This window comes from Manis javanica, chromosome 10 (assembly GCF_040802235.1).
Source record: "Manis javanica isolate MJ-LG chromosome 10, MJ_LKY, whole genome shotgun sequence".
Taxonomy (NCBI): Eukaryota; Metazoa; Chordata; class Mammalia; order Pholidota; family Manidae; genus Manis; species Manis javanica.
Window position 1 is genome coordinate 104,853,667 of NC_133165.1, and position 12,822 is coordinate 104,866,488.

General features: G+C 37.6%; 1 protein-coding gene across 7 annotated transcripts in view; it reads left to right on the top strand.

Moving 5' to 3' along the window:
- RIC8B (RIC8 guanine nucleotide exchange factor B) overlaps positions 1-12,822 on the top strand; it is a 95,799-nt gene that overhangs the window by 64,666 nt on the left and 18,311 nt on the right. For all 7 annotated transcript variants that reach the window (XR_012121563.1, XR_005058205.2, XR_005058206.2 and 4 more), the window contains one exon: positions 6,617-6,761. Coding sequence is in view for 4 of the 7 variants with exons in the window: in XM_073213789.1 (XP_073069890.1) it covers positions 6,617-6,761 (145 nt within the window). In the remaining 3 variants the exon portion in view is untranslated. The remainder of the gene's footprint in view (positions 1-6,616; positions 6,762-12,822) is intronic.

Sequence of the window (12,822 nt, forward strand, 5' to 3'; positions counted from 1 at the left end):
TAGGCCAGTTAACATCTGCTCTTTTAAACACTTCAATCCTTTCATGGGTTTGAAAAAAGACTGCTGTAGCATCTTGGAACTAGGTAGCCAGTATAGTGCCTTGCATATAGTTATCTGTAAATACTAGCTGAACTGACCCAGTTTTTCTGAGGTCAGAAATTAGCTATTTTTAAAAGTGTAATTATATGTGTGTGTACATAAATATAAATCACACATATGTGTATCTATCCATTAAGAAAGTTTTATCAAAATATACACCAAAATATTATCCATTGTAACTTATTATCCATTGTAATCCATGATCAGTAACTTTTTTTTTTTTTAGTTCGCTGTATAATTTTTTTACAGTGAGCATGGATTTCTTGTGTTCTTTTTAAAAAACTTGTAAAAGGGGAAAAATAAAATTTACTTCTATAATTACATATGTAAATATGTAATATATGGTACAAGTATAAATAATCACCTTACTAATGAGTGTATGTCATAGCAAATAGGGTATATTCCTTTATAAATGAATTTGTTTCCCATTGGAAATGGTTAGTTTTGTTCCCTCCCTTAGGCCCACTATTTGAGGTTTCCTAGTCCTAACTTTGAATCCCAAGCCAACCTATATTAGCAAAATTGTGTCCTTTCCATTTGACTTAAACAGTTCTATATATACTCAACTGATTTCCCGTTGCAATTTGATTTTAAGTTTCATAGCTGTATTCTTCTGGAATAAAACTACTCATTCAACAACAAATTTTTGAGCTAGACCCAGGGAGTACAGAGGTTCACAAGATAAACAAGGTCTCTGCCTTCATGTTATTAACTTCTTATCAAGGGCTACAAACTCAAATGCCTACAAATGTCAGGCTGGTAATAAAAGTAAATCAAATGGACTCGGCCTAAGACGGTAAATGAAAACTGACACTTAACTCATTGTTGGGAAGACAGTAGTTTGGGACGAGGAGAATAAAGGGAACGTGAGACTGGAAGGAGAACATTACTGCTGCTTAGCTCCCGCTGATTGTTACCAAGAAGGTACAAGTGGCCAGTGTTGCCAGATCTTACAGATTTTTCAAAAGAAGACAGAACTCTGGACTTTAACATAAAATCTCCCAGTTTTTAAATGCTGTTAACTAATTCTAATTTAAAACCTTCTGGCCAAAGGGGAAAAAAGTTTGTAGTCCACATTCACTTTGTGAGTCATTAGATTTTGGAGTGTAGGTTGGTTTTGGAGGCACACTGTATCAAAATGAAATAAATTTCAAATAATTTATCAGAGTGGCTGAGCTTTCTTCTAAAGATGTTCAAACCTAAGCTTGAAGTAAAGGTACCATGATCAAGGCTTAAAGGTCAGACCATTAAGTAGAGACAGCAAGCAGCAGTCAGATTGGGTTAGGAACCCAGAGACTAAATTAAGAAGGAAAATTGAAGGGGGTGAGATAGTAAAATTTTATGGCCGACTTGGCAAAGACTCATCCAAGTGTCTCAAATACCCATCTGTGCCAGGCTAAACTCTATCTCCAACTGATCATGGCCCACAGATTAACTTATGCTCATACAACCAGCTTGTTTTGTTGAGCCCTGATAAACCTGAACTTTTATTACCTGCTCTGAAAATGTATTACCTGCTCTTTCTACAGGGTACCAAAAAATAGGCCTTACATAGTTCAATAAAAGAAAGTAATTTGTAAAATGACTCCAGCCTTTGTGAAGCAAAGGCACCCCCAGCTTTTAATACATTCATTAGTTCCTAGTATGTCTTAGGCATTGTGGTAGGGGCTGAACTGCAGTGATACATAAGGTTTGAACTCCCTCAGCCCGTGGCCCCACATGTGTATACTTACTTTTATTTCCTTTATCTCAGTCTCATGGGAATCAGTGTCTGTTTAGCTCAGAGCTGAACAGTCCCTTTCCTGTCGACCTTTTCTCTCCCTGTGTCCTCAGAAGCCTTGCTCCATCAGTTGTTACCCTCTGTTCTCTTGCTTTTTTAACTCTTCTTACGGGTTTTCCTCAGCCTACAGACATCTTCATGTCATTGTCCTTCACATCTTAGCATCATGACTGACTAATTGGTTTTTCTTTCCCATATCCTTACTACCCACTCAGGCTTTACCTTGCAACTTGGTGCAAGTTAGACTTTCCACTGACGTTCCCTGGAAATCCTCTCAGGGAGGTTACAAATTAACTCACTTTCAAAAACAGTGAATATTTTCTAGTCTTCATCTTACTGCTACTCTGATTACAGCTGACAGGCTTGACCACTCTGTAGTTTCTGTGCTACCACACGCTCCTAGATTCCTCGGACCTACCTCTCTGTTCTCACTCTCCAGTCTCATTTGCTAACTCCTGTCTGTGCACATTTAGTTGCCAGTGTTTTCCAGGGTTCACTTCTGGCCCCTTTCCCATTTTATGTTACTCCCTGAGTAATCTCATCCTCTGCCTGGGCTTCTGCTTCAGCCAGTTTGCTTGGGATTCCCAAATTTGTGTGTCTCTTTAATAAACTATTAAAATAGCCATATCTCTCTGTTTCTGGTCAGATTTTCTTCAGTCAGTCTTCCACATGGCTAACAGAGGGATTATTCTAAAATACAAATAAAATCTTGCCTTTCCCCCTTGTAAAACTTTCAGTGACTCCCTATCACCTGCATGGTAAAATCCAAATTTTACCTGCATGGCCTACCTCTTAGTGTATTCTAAATCCACTCCCACCTTATATACTTTCTGCTTAATCACGTTAAATTCTTTATTCTTGCCTGACTATCATGCACCAATCTGGGCATAATCTCCGTGACTCAGCAGATGCTGTTCCTTCTGCATGGCAGGTCTGTGTTAGCATGTTGTACTTTACTTATCTTTGAAGATCAGCTTAAGTGTCATCTCCATGAAGACTTCTCTGATCATCCAAGGCAGAGTTCATCATTCTCTGCCATGTACCATTTTTACTTACCTGTTTTTAGTAAAATTTAGTGACATTTGCTATGTTGTAACTCTTTATTTGTCGAACTTGCATTCTTGAGTTTAAGTCAGAGATCATGTCTTCTTGAACCTTGGATCCCTTGCAGATAGTAGGTGCCCCAGAAATGTTTAGGGAAAGAGCAAACACTTGTGTTCTCTATGACTGCAGTGTGGCAAAGGCACTGTCTTGTGGATTTCTCCATCTAAAGGAATAATTTCAGTACACTTTGATAAACGCTGTAGAGAGGAATGTGCCAGGCACTTTGGCAACCTGTAAGATAGAATGATTGGGTGCTATGGAGAAGGTCAGAGGAAGTCTTAAATGGGAAGCAGCCTTGGAAGGTGTGAGAAATCCACAATGCACAGAACTCATAGATGAGTTTGGAAAAGAAGGCAGAGTTCAGAAATGAAGAACCCTTTAGGTCCCGTTTTAGAACTTGGAGCTCTAGCCTTTAGGGGAGATGTTAGAGGTTTTATTCAGAAAGGTGATAATATCTTTTTGCTTTACAAAGGTGTATCAGGCAGTTGTGTACAACAAGGAATGGAGGAGTATGAGACTGAAAATAGACTAGTTAAAAGAAGCTGCTAGGATAGGATTTCTAAAAGTTACGTATTTGGAAGGAAAAGGATTATAATTGTACTCATGTAATAGAGAAGAGGGGATGGTCTCTGCGAAGAATTCTTGCCTCTTTGTTTTCCTGGTAAGGCTGTTACCGTTACAGTTTGGTTCCGCAGTGATACGGTCACTGCTGATGCAGGTGTGACTGCAGTGTGCCCTGTGGTTTCTTCAGCTCATATGTCCTCTAGCATCTTGACACAATGATGGTGAAATAGTTCTTCTAACTCTCAGACTGAATGCTCACTTTTAATTTCTGCCACAGTTTCACCTAACCGCGTGGATGATTACTATGACAAAAAATAAACATATCTGTCTGTTTCTTTTCTTTTTAAGGACCACCCAGAAAATCTTTTGTCTTAGCAGTTCACCTTAACATCCAAGTTCAGACCATTTTCCTTTTATCACTTTCCCAATATTCAATTGAAAATAGACTAAAAAGTAGCTAGAAACCCTACATCAAATAATGTTCATCAGAGTGTCACAGAGAGAACGCCTCTCACTGTGAAGATGTTGTGGTTCATTTGTTTCCCCTCTCCCAGCCCCCATTTTTAAATATTTTATCCTATTAACAAAAATTCATTTAATTTCAGAACTATTGAATATAGCCTTATCTATTTTGAAGGCAAGGTGTTTTGAACAGCCTTGGGAACCAGAACTATCACAGAGTTGACACATAATGTTTGTTCCAGTGTATGGGAACTAAGTATTATTTTCATGAAAGTGCGAGGAATTTTCAGTGTCAGCTGGCTTCCAGGAGGATTTTTTGCATAGAAAGCAAGTTATTTAGTGTTCTGTTTACTTCTTTTTAACCTACTTTGGCCTCTTATAGACTCTAAATTCTTAAACTATTTTAACCTTTAACTAAATAACCATTGTAGGTGGTTATTTACATTTTGTGCTTTTTTTGATGTTGTTTTGGTTCTAAATATATTCTAAATATATTCATTTAAATATATTCACATCATCTCAATTTGGACTTTGACAATGTTAGTCCAGTTTCTTTTCTGGAACCACTGAACATCCTTATTTGTTAAGGAAAGAAAAAAACCAGCCTTATCAAAAACCCTTACAGTGAGATTATCAGTGCCACATGGATTCCAATCTGCGATCCTTTGTCCTCAGTGACTTTGACCATGTCATTAACGTCATGTCTGAATATCTGTATAACTGGATGTTCACTTCTAATAACCCACTAAGAATTCAATAATTTATTTAAACCACTCCATCTTTCAGAGGCACTGATAGCAAGAGAGAGCAGATCAGATTTACTCAGAAAACTTTCAAATTAGGGGATTAAGGGGCACTATAATTCACAATCACAATATAGGTAGGTCAAGGGGAAGGCAGCACAGCACAGAGAAGACGATTAATGACTATAACATCTTACTACACTGATAGACAGTGACCACAGTAGAGGGAGTGAGGACTTGACAATATGGCTGAATGTTGAAATCACTACACCCATCAAAAGTGTTGTTTATGTGAAACCATCATTAAGATTGTATATCAATAATAATTTAATTTTTAAAAAAGGAAAGAAAGCTTTCACATTACACCAATGTGATCCCTCTTTTATTTCTAATATGATTCTGTCCAGTACCCACTGAAAATTACCAAGAGACCACATTTACAAAAAGGTTTTAAGGTAGAGAATAGTTGAAAGTGACTAGTGTAAACTTTTATCTACTTATATTATTAATTTATGTTTCATCTTGCACAAATTTCACCAGTTTGCAATACCCTTGGAAAGCGGGACTTCCATTTCTTTGTCCCCAAGCTATCTATTTTCAGTGTCAAAGGAGGTACCCTCTAGTTCAAGTACTTAACAGTTCAGTGAACTCTGTCCTGGACTACTCATCCTACCCAGGTGCATCATGATTTCATACTCTGATTACATATGTGCCCTTTTTTTACTGACCTGTTTCCTCATCCACTGCTCCTTTCAGGTCCCTAAAGTTATTAAATTGCTCTCCTCTGAATCTTACGCCAGCTTTATTTTGTCTTTTTTGTGGCAAGTGGTCTGAATTACAATAGTATTTCAGATGTGGATTTTACTAAGGCTTTTATATATGAGTAAGATGGTGTTAATGTTTTGTTTCTTACAGTTATCTTTAGGATGACATTTTATTGAAAGCCTTACATAAATTTTGTCAGTTTTTATCTTTTGATTGCATATTCTAGTGTTCACCTTGGAATTGTACCTGAAGAAAAAAGGTTCTCACAGATAAAGCTGCTAATAATTGCTTAATGTCTTCCTCAAAGCCTCTTAGGAAGCACCAAAAAAAAATTCCTGCAGTTCAGGGTCTCACACATAAGTTTGATGTTTGCTTATTCTGATCACTGGTGACTAGGTGTACTTGCAGTGGAGAGCCACACCAAGTGCTTCATTGTTTCTTTTTTTCTTTTTTCTTTTTTCTTTTCTGGTTGACAGATAAATCTAAAATGGTCATTTTACCTAATATTGCCAGGGGAAATAAAAATGAGTATTTATTTTGTGCCAGATACTTTTCTAAGCAGTTTGCACGTATTAACCTATGAGATGGATATTATTATTCCTATTGTCCAGATTAGAAAATTAGGGTACAGAGCTACAAAACAACTTAACCCAAAGTCAACTACTAGTAAGTAGTGGAGCCATTATTGAAATCCAACCAATCTAACTCTTGGGCCTGCCCAATCTGATCTTCATTAACTCTAGTTTCTAATCATCATTTCTCTAAAACTGGCTAAAAAAATAAGATTTGTGATCAGAAACTTAAAATACCACCCTTACCAAAGGCCTGGTGGTCTAAAAGGCCCAATTTCTGCCACAGGGTATATTCAAAACACCTCCGTTTGAATTTCTGATACCTGAAAAAAAGGTGTTTGGTCCTCCAAACATAGGAGAATTTGCAGTTAGTTCGGTTCGGTATAATCACTACCACATTTTGAAAACCCCTCAATTTTTAGATTTACTGCCAGGGCATCTATCTCCCACCCCCTTGTGTTGGTGAGTAGTTGTGACGATAGTGAATCACCAAGGATTCTTGTCTAAAAACTCTTCTGTTTTCGCAGTGGATAGCCTGCTGAAATACACTGGCTATGGGAATGCTGCAGGACTGCTGGCGGCCAGGGGCCTCTTGGCTGGAGGAAGAGGAGATAATTGGTACTCAGAGGACGAGGACACAGACACTGAAGAATACAAAAATGCAAAACCAAAGTATAGTATCAAGTTTCTTTCCTCTTAACTATGTCTGTGCCTTTGAGGTGGTTATTTGCCTTTCACTTCCTTTGTCCTTCATTTTCCAAGTGTTTCTTTCTTTTGTGGATCTGCGAGCTTTCATTTAGAAGTATTTTTAGAGGCAGTTTCACAGCTAGTGCCTTAGAGACTGACTTCCAGTGATTGAGGAAGGATAATATTTCAAGAAATGTTCTGCTGCATGGTACGTTCAATACGATCATTATCCTCCCCAAGTAGTAAGAGAGATGGTGCCCTTAGGCATTTCCCATCATACTCAGAGGACACTGTTGCTTACTTTTTGGTTTCCTTCCAGCAGTTGAGATTTCATTAAGTATAAGCAAGATCAGGTATTTAAATTAAGTTGGTTATTTGATGCTTCAGTCTTTCTTGGAAACATACACGTAGGTTCCATACATTCTGATCTTACCCCGTGCACGAAAACCTTATTGGCACATTACTAGCAAAAGGAAAGAAGTTTGGCTCCATAGTAAATTTTAATCAAACACTTAAGAAATCATCTTTCAACAGATGTTTTAGTGCACTGAATAGGCAAAGCAGAGACTTTATCAAACCTTCCCTAAGTCAGTGCTTACAAATCAAAGACACTAATTCTTTTATCCCAGAAAACCCTACCTCTGCTTCCTTTTGTTACCTCCTGTCCTTTTACCCCTCTCAGTCCCCATTCCAGATAAATTTCTTAGTTTTCATTTATTAGCAGCTTTTTGAGCTCACTTTTCTGGTTTCCATCACTGAATGTTACAAGGGTGTGCTCTTCCCTTTTGGCCTTATCAGTGATGTTGACATGCTGTGTCTTCTACTGATGGTCTTATAGAGCGGATGTGGATCATGAGTAGTTAATCAAGGATAGAAAATCATTATCTGCAAAATAGGCCCTTGTTTTAAAAAAGTATACATTGTGCCCTGTTGACCTGAAAGTAATGGGTAGTCACAAGTTAGGTGAAAATATTATTTCCCTAATCAGGCAAATTTATTACTTGTAATATCCCCAGGGCCGTCAGCCTCAGCAGGATCTTACAGAGTATGTCCCAGACAAAAAAGGCTTTTGGGGGGGAAAAAGCTAGCAGTGACGTTAAGCAATAAGTTCTTAAGACTGCCACCATTTAGGTGTTATAAATTGGTTATCTTTACCAAGTATTTGAAACTAAGCTAGAGGAATCATACTTCACTCTTTCTCTAATTATAGAAGTCATCATTCTAAATTAGTCTTGCTTAGCTCTTGATTTTTTCCATTCCATAAACTTTATTTCCATGTCGGTTTAATATCTTGTATCCCTCAGTATCTTAATGTCTTATATCTCTCCATTGGAGACATTAAAATATACCACTTAAGAACTCTCTTATTGTTAAATGAAGGTAGAAATTACATCAGGCATTCATTGTGTCCCAGGGCATGAGGACAGCCAACTACTGTAGAAAGTTTTCAGTATTCGTGGATGGTTGATACTGTTGCATCATAATGTATATTGTTGATTTTGTTTGGTATATGACTTCTTTAATGGCAGTGGTCATACCTCTAGCAAGCACTGGGATGCTACTGCAACAACACAGAGCTTGGAGAAAACACAAGAACACTGGGTCTCTCCCAATAGTATGGGAAATAGACATGTGTTACATTATAGAAGTGATGTTAGATATCAGGAGGTCACCTTTTGTTTAAATCAAGGACTATGATGTTTGGCATTATTATAGTCTTGGATCTCTGTCGTAGGGGAGATTCTTACTTAGGCTTTATATCCCTAGGTGGAATCTTCTTCAGCCTTTGCTCATTACAAGTATAAATATTGTGTTTCTTGCATAGCATCACATCATCCCATCAGATAGTTTTGCATCTGTTTTTTTTTTCTTTTATCTTCTGACTTTCAGGTGAAACAGTGTAGTGGGATGTTAATTTGTTAGTTTAAGACACTCAAATAGTCCATGTGGAAGTGGTGATGAACAAAGTACTTTGCAAGCAAGACAATCCTTTGTGCTCTGGGGAACGATCCATCGAGGTCAAAGAACTTTTTTCCTAAAAGTTGTTCAGAAAATTTTTTGCCAATCTAGTCAAAGCTTATAAAGTCAGCATCTGAAAGGACTGGTTACTGCCCTGCCCCATGATTACCCTTTACCAGTCACCGTTCCTATGATCAGAGTCTGCTTTTCTTAGGATGCATGTATTCACAACAGTTGCGAGTACTGGCAGAAGCAGAGAAATTATCCTTTATCCACATGGCCCTAGTCCGTGCTGTCAAAAATGTAAGTGGATCTGATTAATGCACCAAGGTAACCCGTACTCCTTTAGTGGAATCTGAAACCAAGCATTGTATGGTGCATGTATTCAGCCTAGGGAAGACAGTTAATATCACAACAATCCTTTTTGTGTCAAAATAAGTATGTAATGGACTGAAAGTGGCTTTAGCACAATTAGACAAAATACACTCAGAGAATCATGATACATGCCACACAGATTTTTGGTGTATGTATAGCCATATTTGTTTAAAGTTTTCAGATAAACCTTGGTCCTGTATCAAACAAAACAAATTTCTGAATTCTGACTTTTATACCTGTTTCTCTTATGCCTTAAGCATGGAGGACCCTTGACTATATAGGTGGTATAATTAATATGGTTTGTCCATCATCCCAAACTTCAGTTGAAAGATGTGTACCTTAATGACATTTAGCTTATTTTAGACCAGTGGCTTTCAGGCTGGGTATAGATCCAGGGGTCCAAAGAGGTATCTTTAAAGGGCTGCTGTATTGAGGGGCAGAAGGAGAGGGCAGCCAACCTGGGCAGAGCTCTAGGGTGCCTGCTGACACTCTTAATACTCCCACACTAGTTCATAATCACAAGCAGAGGCCTAAAACCATTGCACCAAGCAACTCGGGGGTGTTTCCTTCTTAACTATATTTGCCTTAGCAGTAGCTGTGGCAGCAGCCGTATAGACAGTTTCCTCGGCACAAAAGGAAATCTTTTCTTTCATGAAGATTGTTATATTTAAGTCAAGTCTCATTATAATTGTCTCCATATATTGAGGCTGTACAAGTATTGTTTGAAGTAAATTTGTTTTAATTTGAGGCTGTACAAAAATTTGTTTTTTAATATTGCTTGAAGTAAATCAGGAGTTGTAGATTTTTCTCTTTGCCTAGTTTGATCTATTCTTATGTGTAATAGGATTTAACTAACATCTCTAGGAACTGGAATTTTTACTGTAAGCCATGAAACACAATCTAAATCCAGATCTCTAAAAAACCAGAATAGAAAGTAAAGTCATTGCTACTTCTGCCATGAATATTGGTTACTTTATGATATTTGCCATCACACTGATTTTGCACTTTCAAAATTGAGTTCCCCAAATTGAGTTTCTTCTATGTTATCATTTGGGTAGATGACCAGCGAGAGACCACGTGTGTTATCTGAACTGTAGTGTTGAGCTTTGCTCGGTGTTTCATTTCCTGTAGATTTATGACCATAGTATTCTGTATCCTTTTAATCAAGGACATCACTCTTAATCCAACAGCACAATATAGAAATCATTTTTAAAGCACTATAATTTAAAAAGGCATTTTGGACCTGTTTTAATTGCTTACATGCAACTTGGTATTTGTGTATGTAGTATTCAGTGTGTATATGTTTGTATGGCTAATACATGCTAGATACTTAATAAATATTTGATAAATAAGTGAAAGAATGACACATTACCCTAGTTCTTTGCATTGCTAATAAAATGGGAAAGCTTGGATTAAGATGTTTCATAATTTACCCTACTTCTTCAATGTGGAATCAGTGTTATATTTATATAGTAATTCTCAAATTACTTGAGACATTTTGAGCTTCAGTCATGATTAAACTGGTATCTTTTCAAAATATCTTATATCTGCATTTAACAGTAGCAAACTCCACCAAACACCTAGTTGTTGTGTGGTTTCTGTAGTTAATGAATATTGTGCTGTTAGCCCCATAGTGATGACTGACTGAATAAGTAACTCACTGGATCATCCAAGGCCTTCTGACTTGCTTATTTCTTGTGCTAATAATAATAGCTGATATTTATTGTCTGTTGTGTGCCAGGAACTGTCCTAAGAACTCTCCTGATACTGTCTCATTTAATCTTCACAGCAGCCCTTTAGGAGGTGGGCTATCCCCATTTTACAGACAAGGAAACTAAAGCTCAGTGATGTCATATAACTTGTTCAGGGCACACAATTCATGAGTTCTGAAATGGCCTGACTGCAGAGCTTGTTTTCTGGGGTTTTTGTTATTTTTTGAGGTAGGCAAAGCTTTATTTTTGAGGTAACACAAAGTTTTATTGTGTTCTCCACTTTGCCTTTTTATTTGGGGAATAAAGTAAACATAAAATTTACCATTTTAAGAGTTTGATCTGTGGTATTACCCACTGTACACTGACGTTCTCATCTTCCCTGACGAAGCTCCGACCCATTCCCCTCCCCCTGGAACTACCGTTCTACTTCCTTTCTCTGTGACGTGACTAGGAACCCCAGACAAGTGAAATAGTACACAATATTTTGTCCTTTCATGGCTGGCTAAATTCACTCAGAATGTCTTTAAGATTCATCCACAAGCTAGAATATGTCAAAATTTCTTTCCTTTTTAAGACTGAATAATATTCCATTGTATGTATGTATATTTCATTTATACATTCATCCATCAGTGAACACTTAGGTTGTTTCCCCCTTTTGCCTGGTGTAATGCTGCTGTGAACGTGGGTGTACAAACATCTGTTCATGTTCCTGCTTTCACTTATTTTGGGTATGTCCCCAGAAGTGGAATTGCTGGATAATATGGTAGTTCTATGTTTAAATTTTTGAGGAACTTCCATACCATTTTACATTCCCACCAGCAGTGCTCAAGGGTTCCAATTTTGCCACATCCTCACCAATAGTTATTTTCTGTATTGTTGTTTTAATATAATAGCCATCATAAAAGGTGTGGAGTCAGAGCTTAAGTTTTAACTGCTGCCTGTATTCTTCCTCAAGGCCAGTCAAGAGGAGACATGAGTTTGCCCTTCACATAGTTTCCCTGAGCTTAGAGCATCTGTTCTCTTTCTTTGATGTAACCCATATAGAAAATAAGAGAAAGAAAATGTACTTTTATATACCTGAAAGCATAGAAGTTCTATTCAGTTCATCCTAATTCACATAAATCTGTCTTGGAATTCTAGCTCTACCTTCATAATATATTCTGAATCCAGTCTTCCCTATTGCCATTACTGCCATTACATCCCTTACTGCTGCCACTCCAGAACAAGCTAAAATTTAGTCTCTCTCCCAGATTATTTTAAATAGCCTCCTAACCATTCTTGTTGCTTCTACCATTGCCCCTTTTCAGTCTCTTCTCAACACAACAGCCAGCATAATTCTTACAACATGTAAGTAAGACATCACTGCTGAAAACGCTACAGTGGTTAACAACCAAAGTTCTCGCAGTGATATTCTGGGCCCTGTCTCACTGCGCTGTCACCACACTGGCCTCTTCACTGTTTGTCATGCTGTAGACACACTCCTGCCTGCAGCCTTTCCATCAGCTGTTCCTTCTGCCTGGAATGCCTATTTTCCACATGACTACATGTCTTACTCTCTTACCCCCTTCAATACAAAAATCTCAATGAACTCTGAGATAAGAGTTTAGACTACCTTTTGTCCCCTATTTGGAAGATATACACAGTCACAGAATTGGAGTGCTGGGAAGATGGGGGAGGGGAGCAGAGACAAGGTAGGAAAAATCATGATAGATATAAAATTACTCAATAAAATATCCACCATAAGTGTATGTAAAGCATCTTAAGACTCAGTCTTGGAACAAAATAAAAGTAACCCCAGAATTTCAGTGTTAAGATCCTGAAATGTAGAAAGTTAAGTCTCAAACTATTACTAGTTGAGGTTATAAATATTTGAGGTGGCAAGAGATTGTTCAAAAAAGAAGCAATCTGTTTTATGAAGCCTCGCATCGTTTTTGTTGTGACTGTTTTCTCTACCTGTGTATGGAAACTACATGACACTGGTTTAAAGTGGGGCAGAGGGA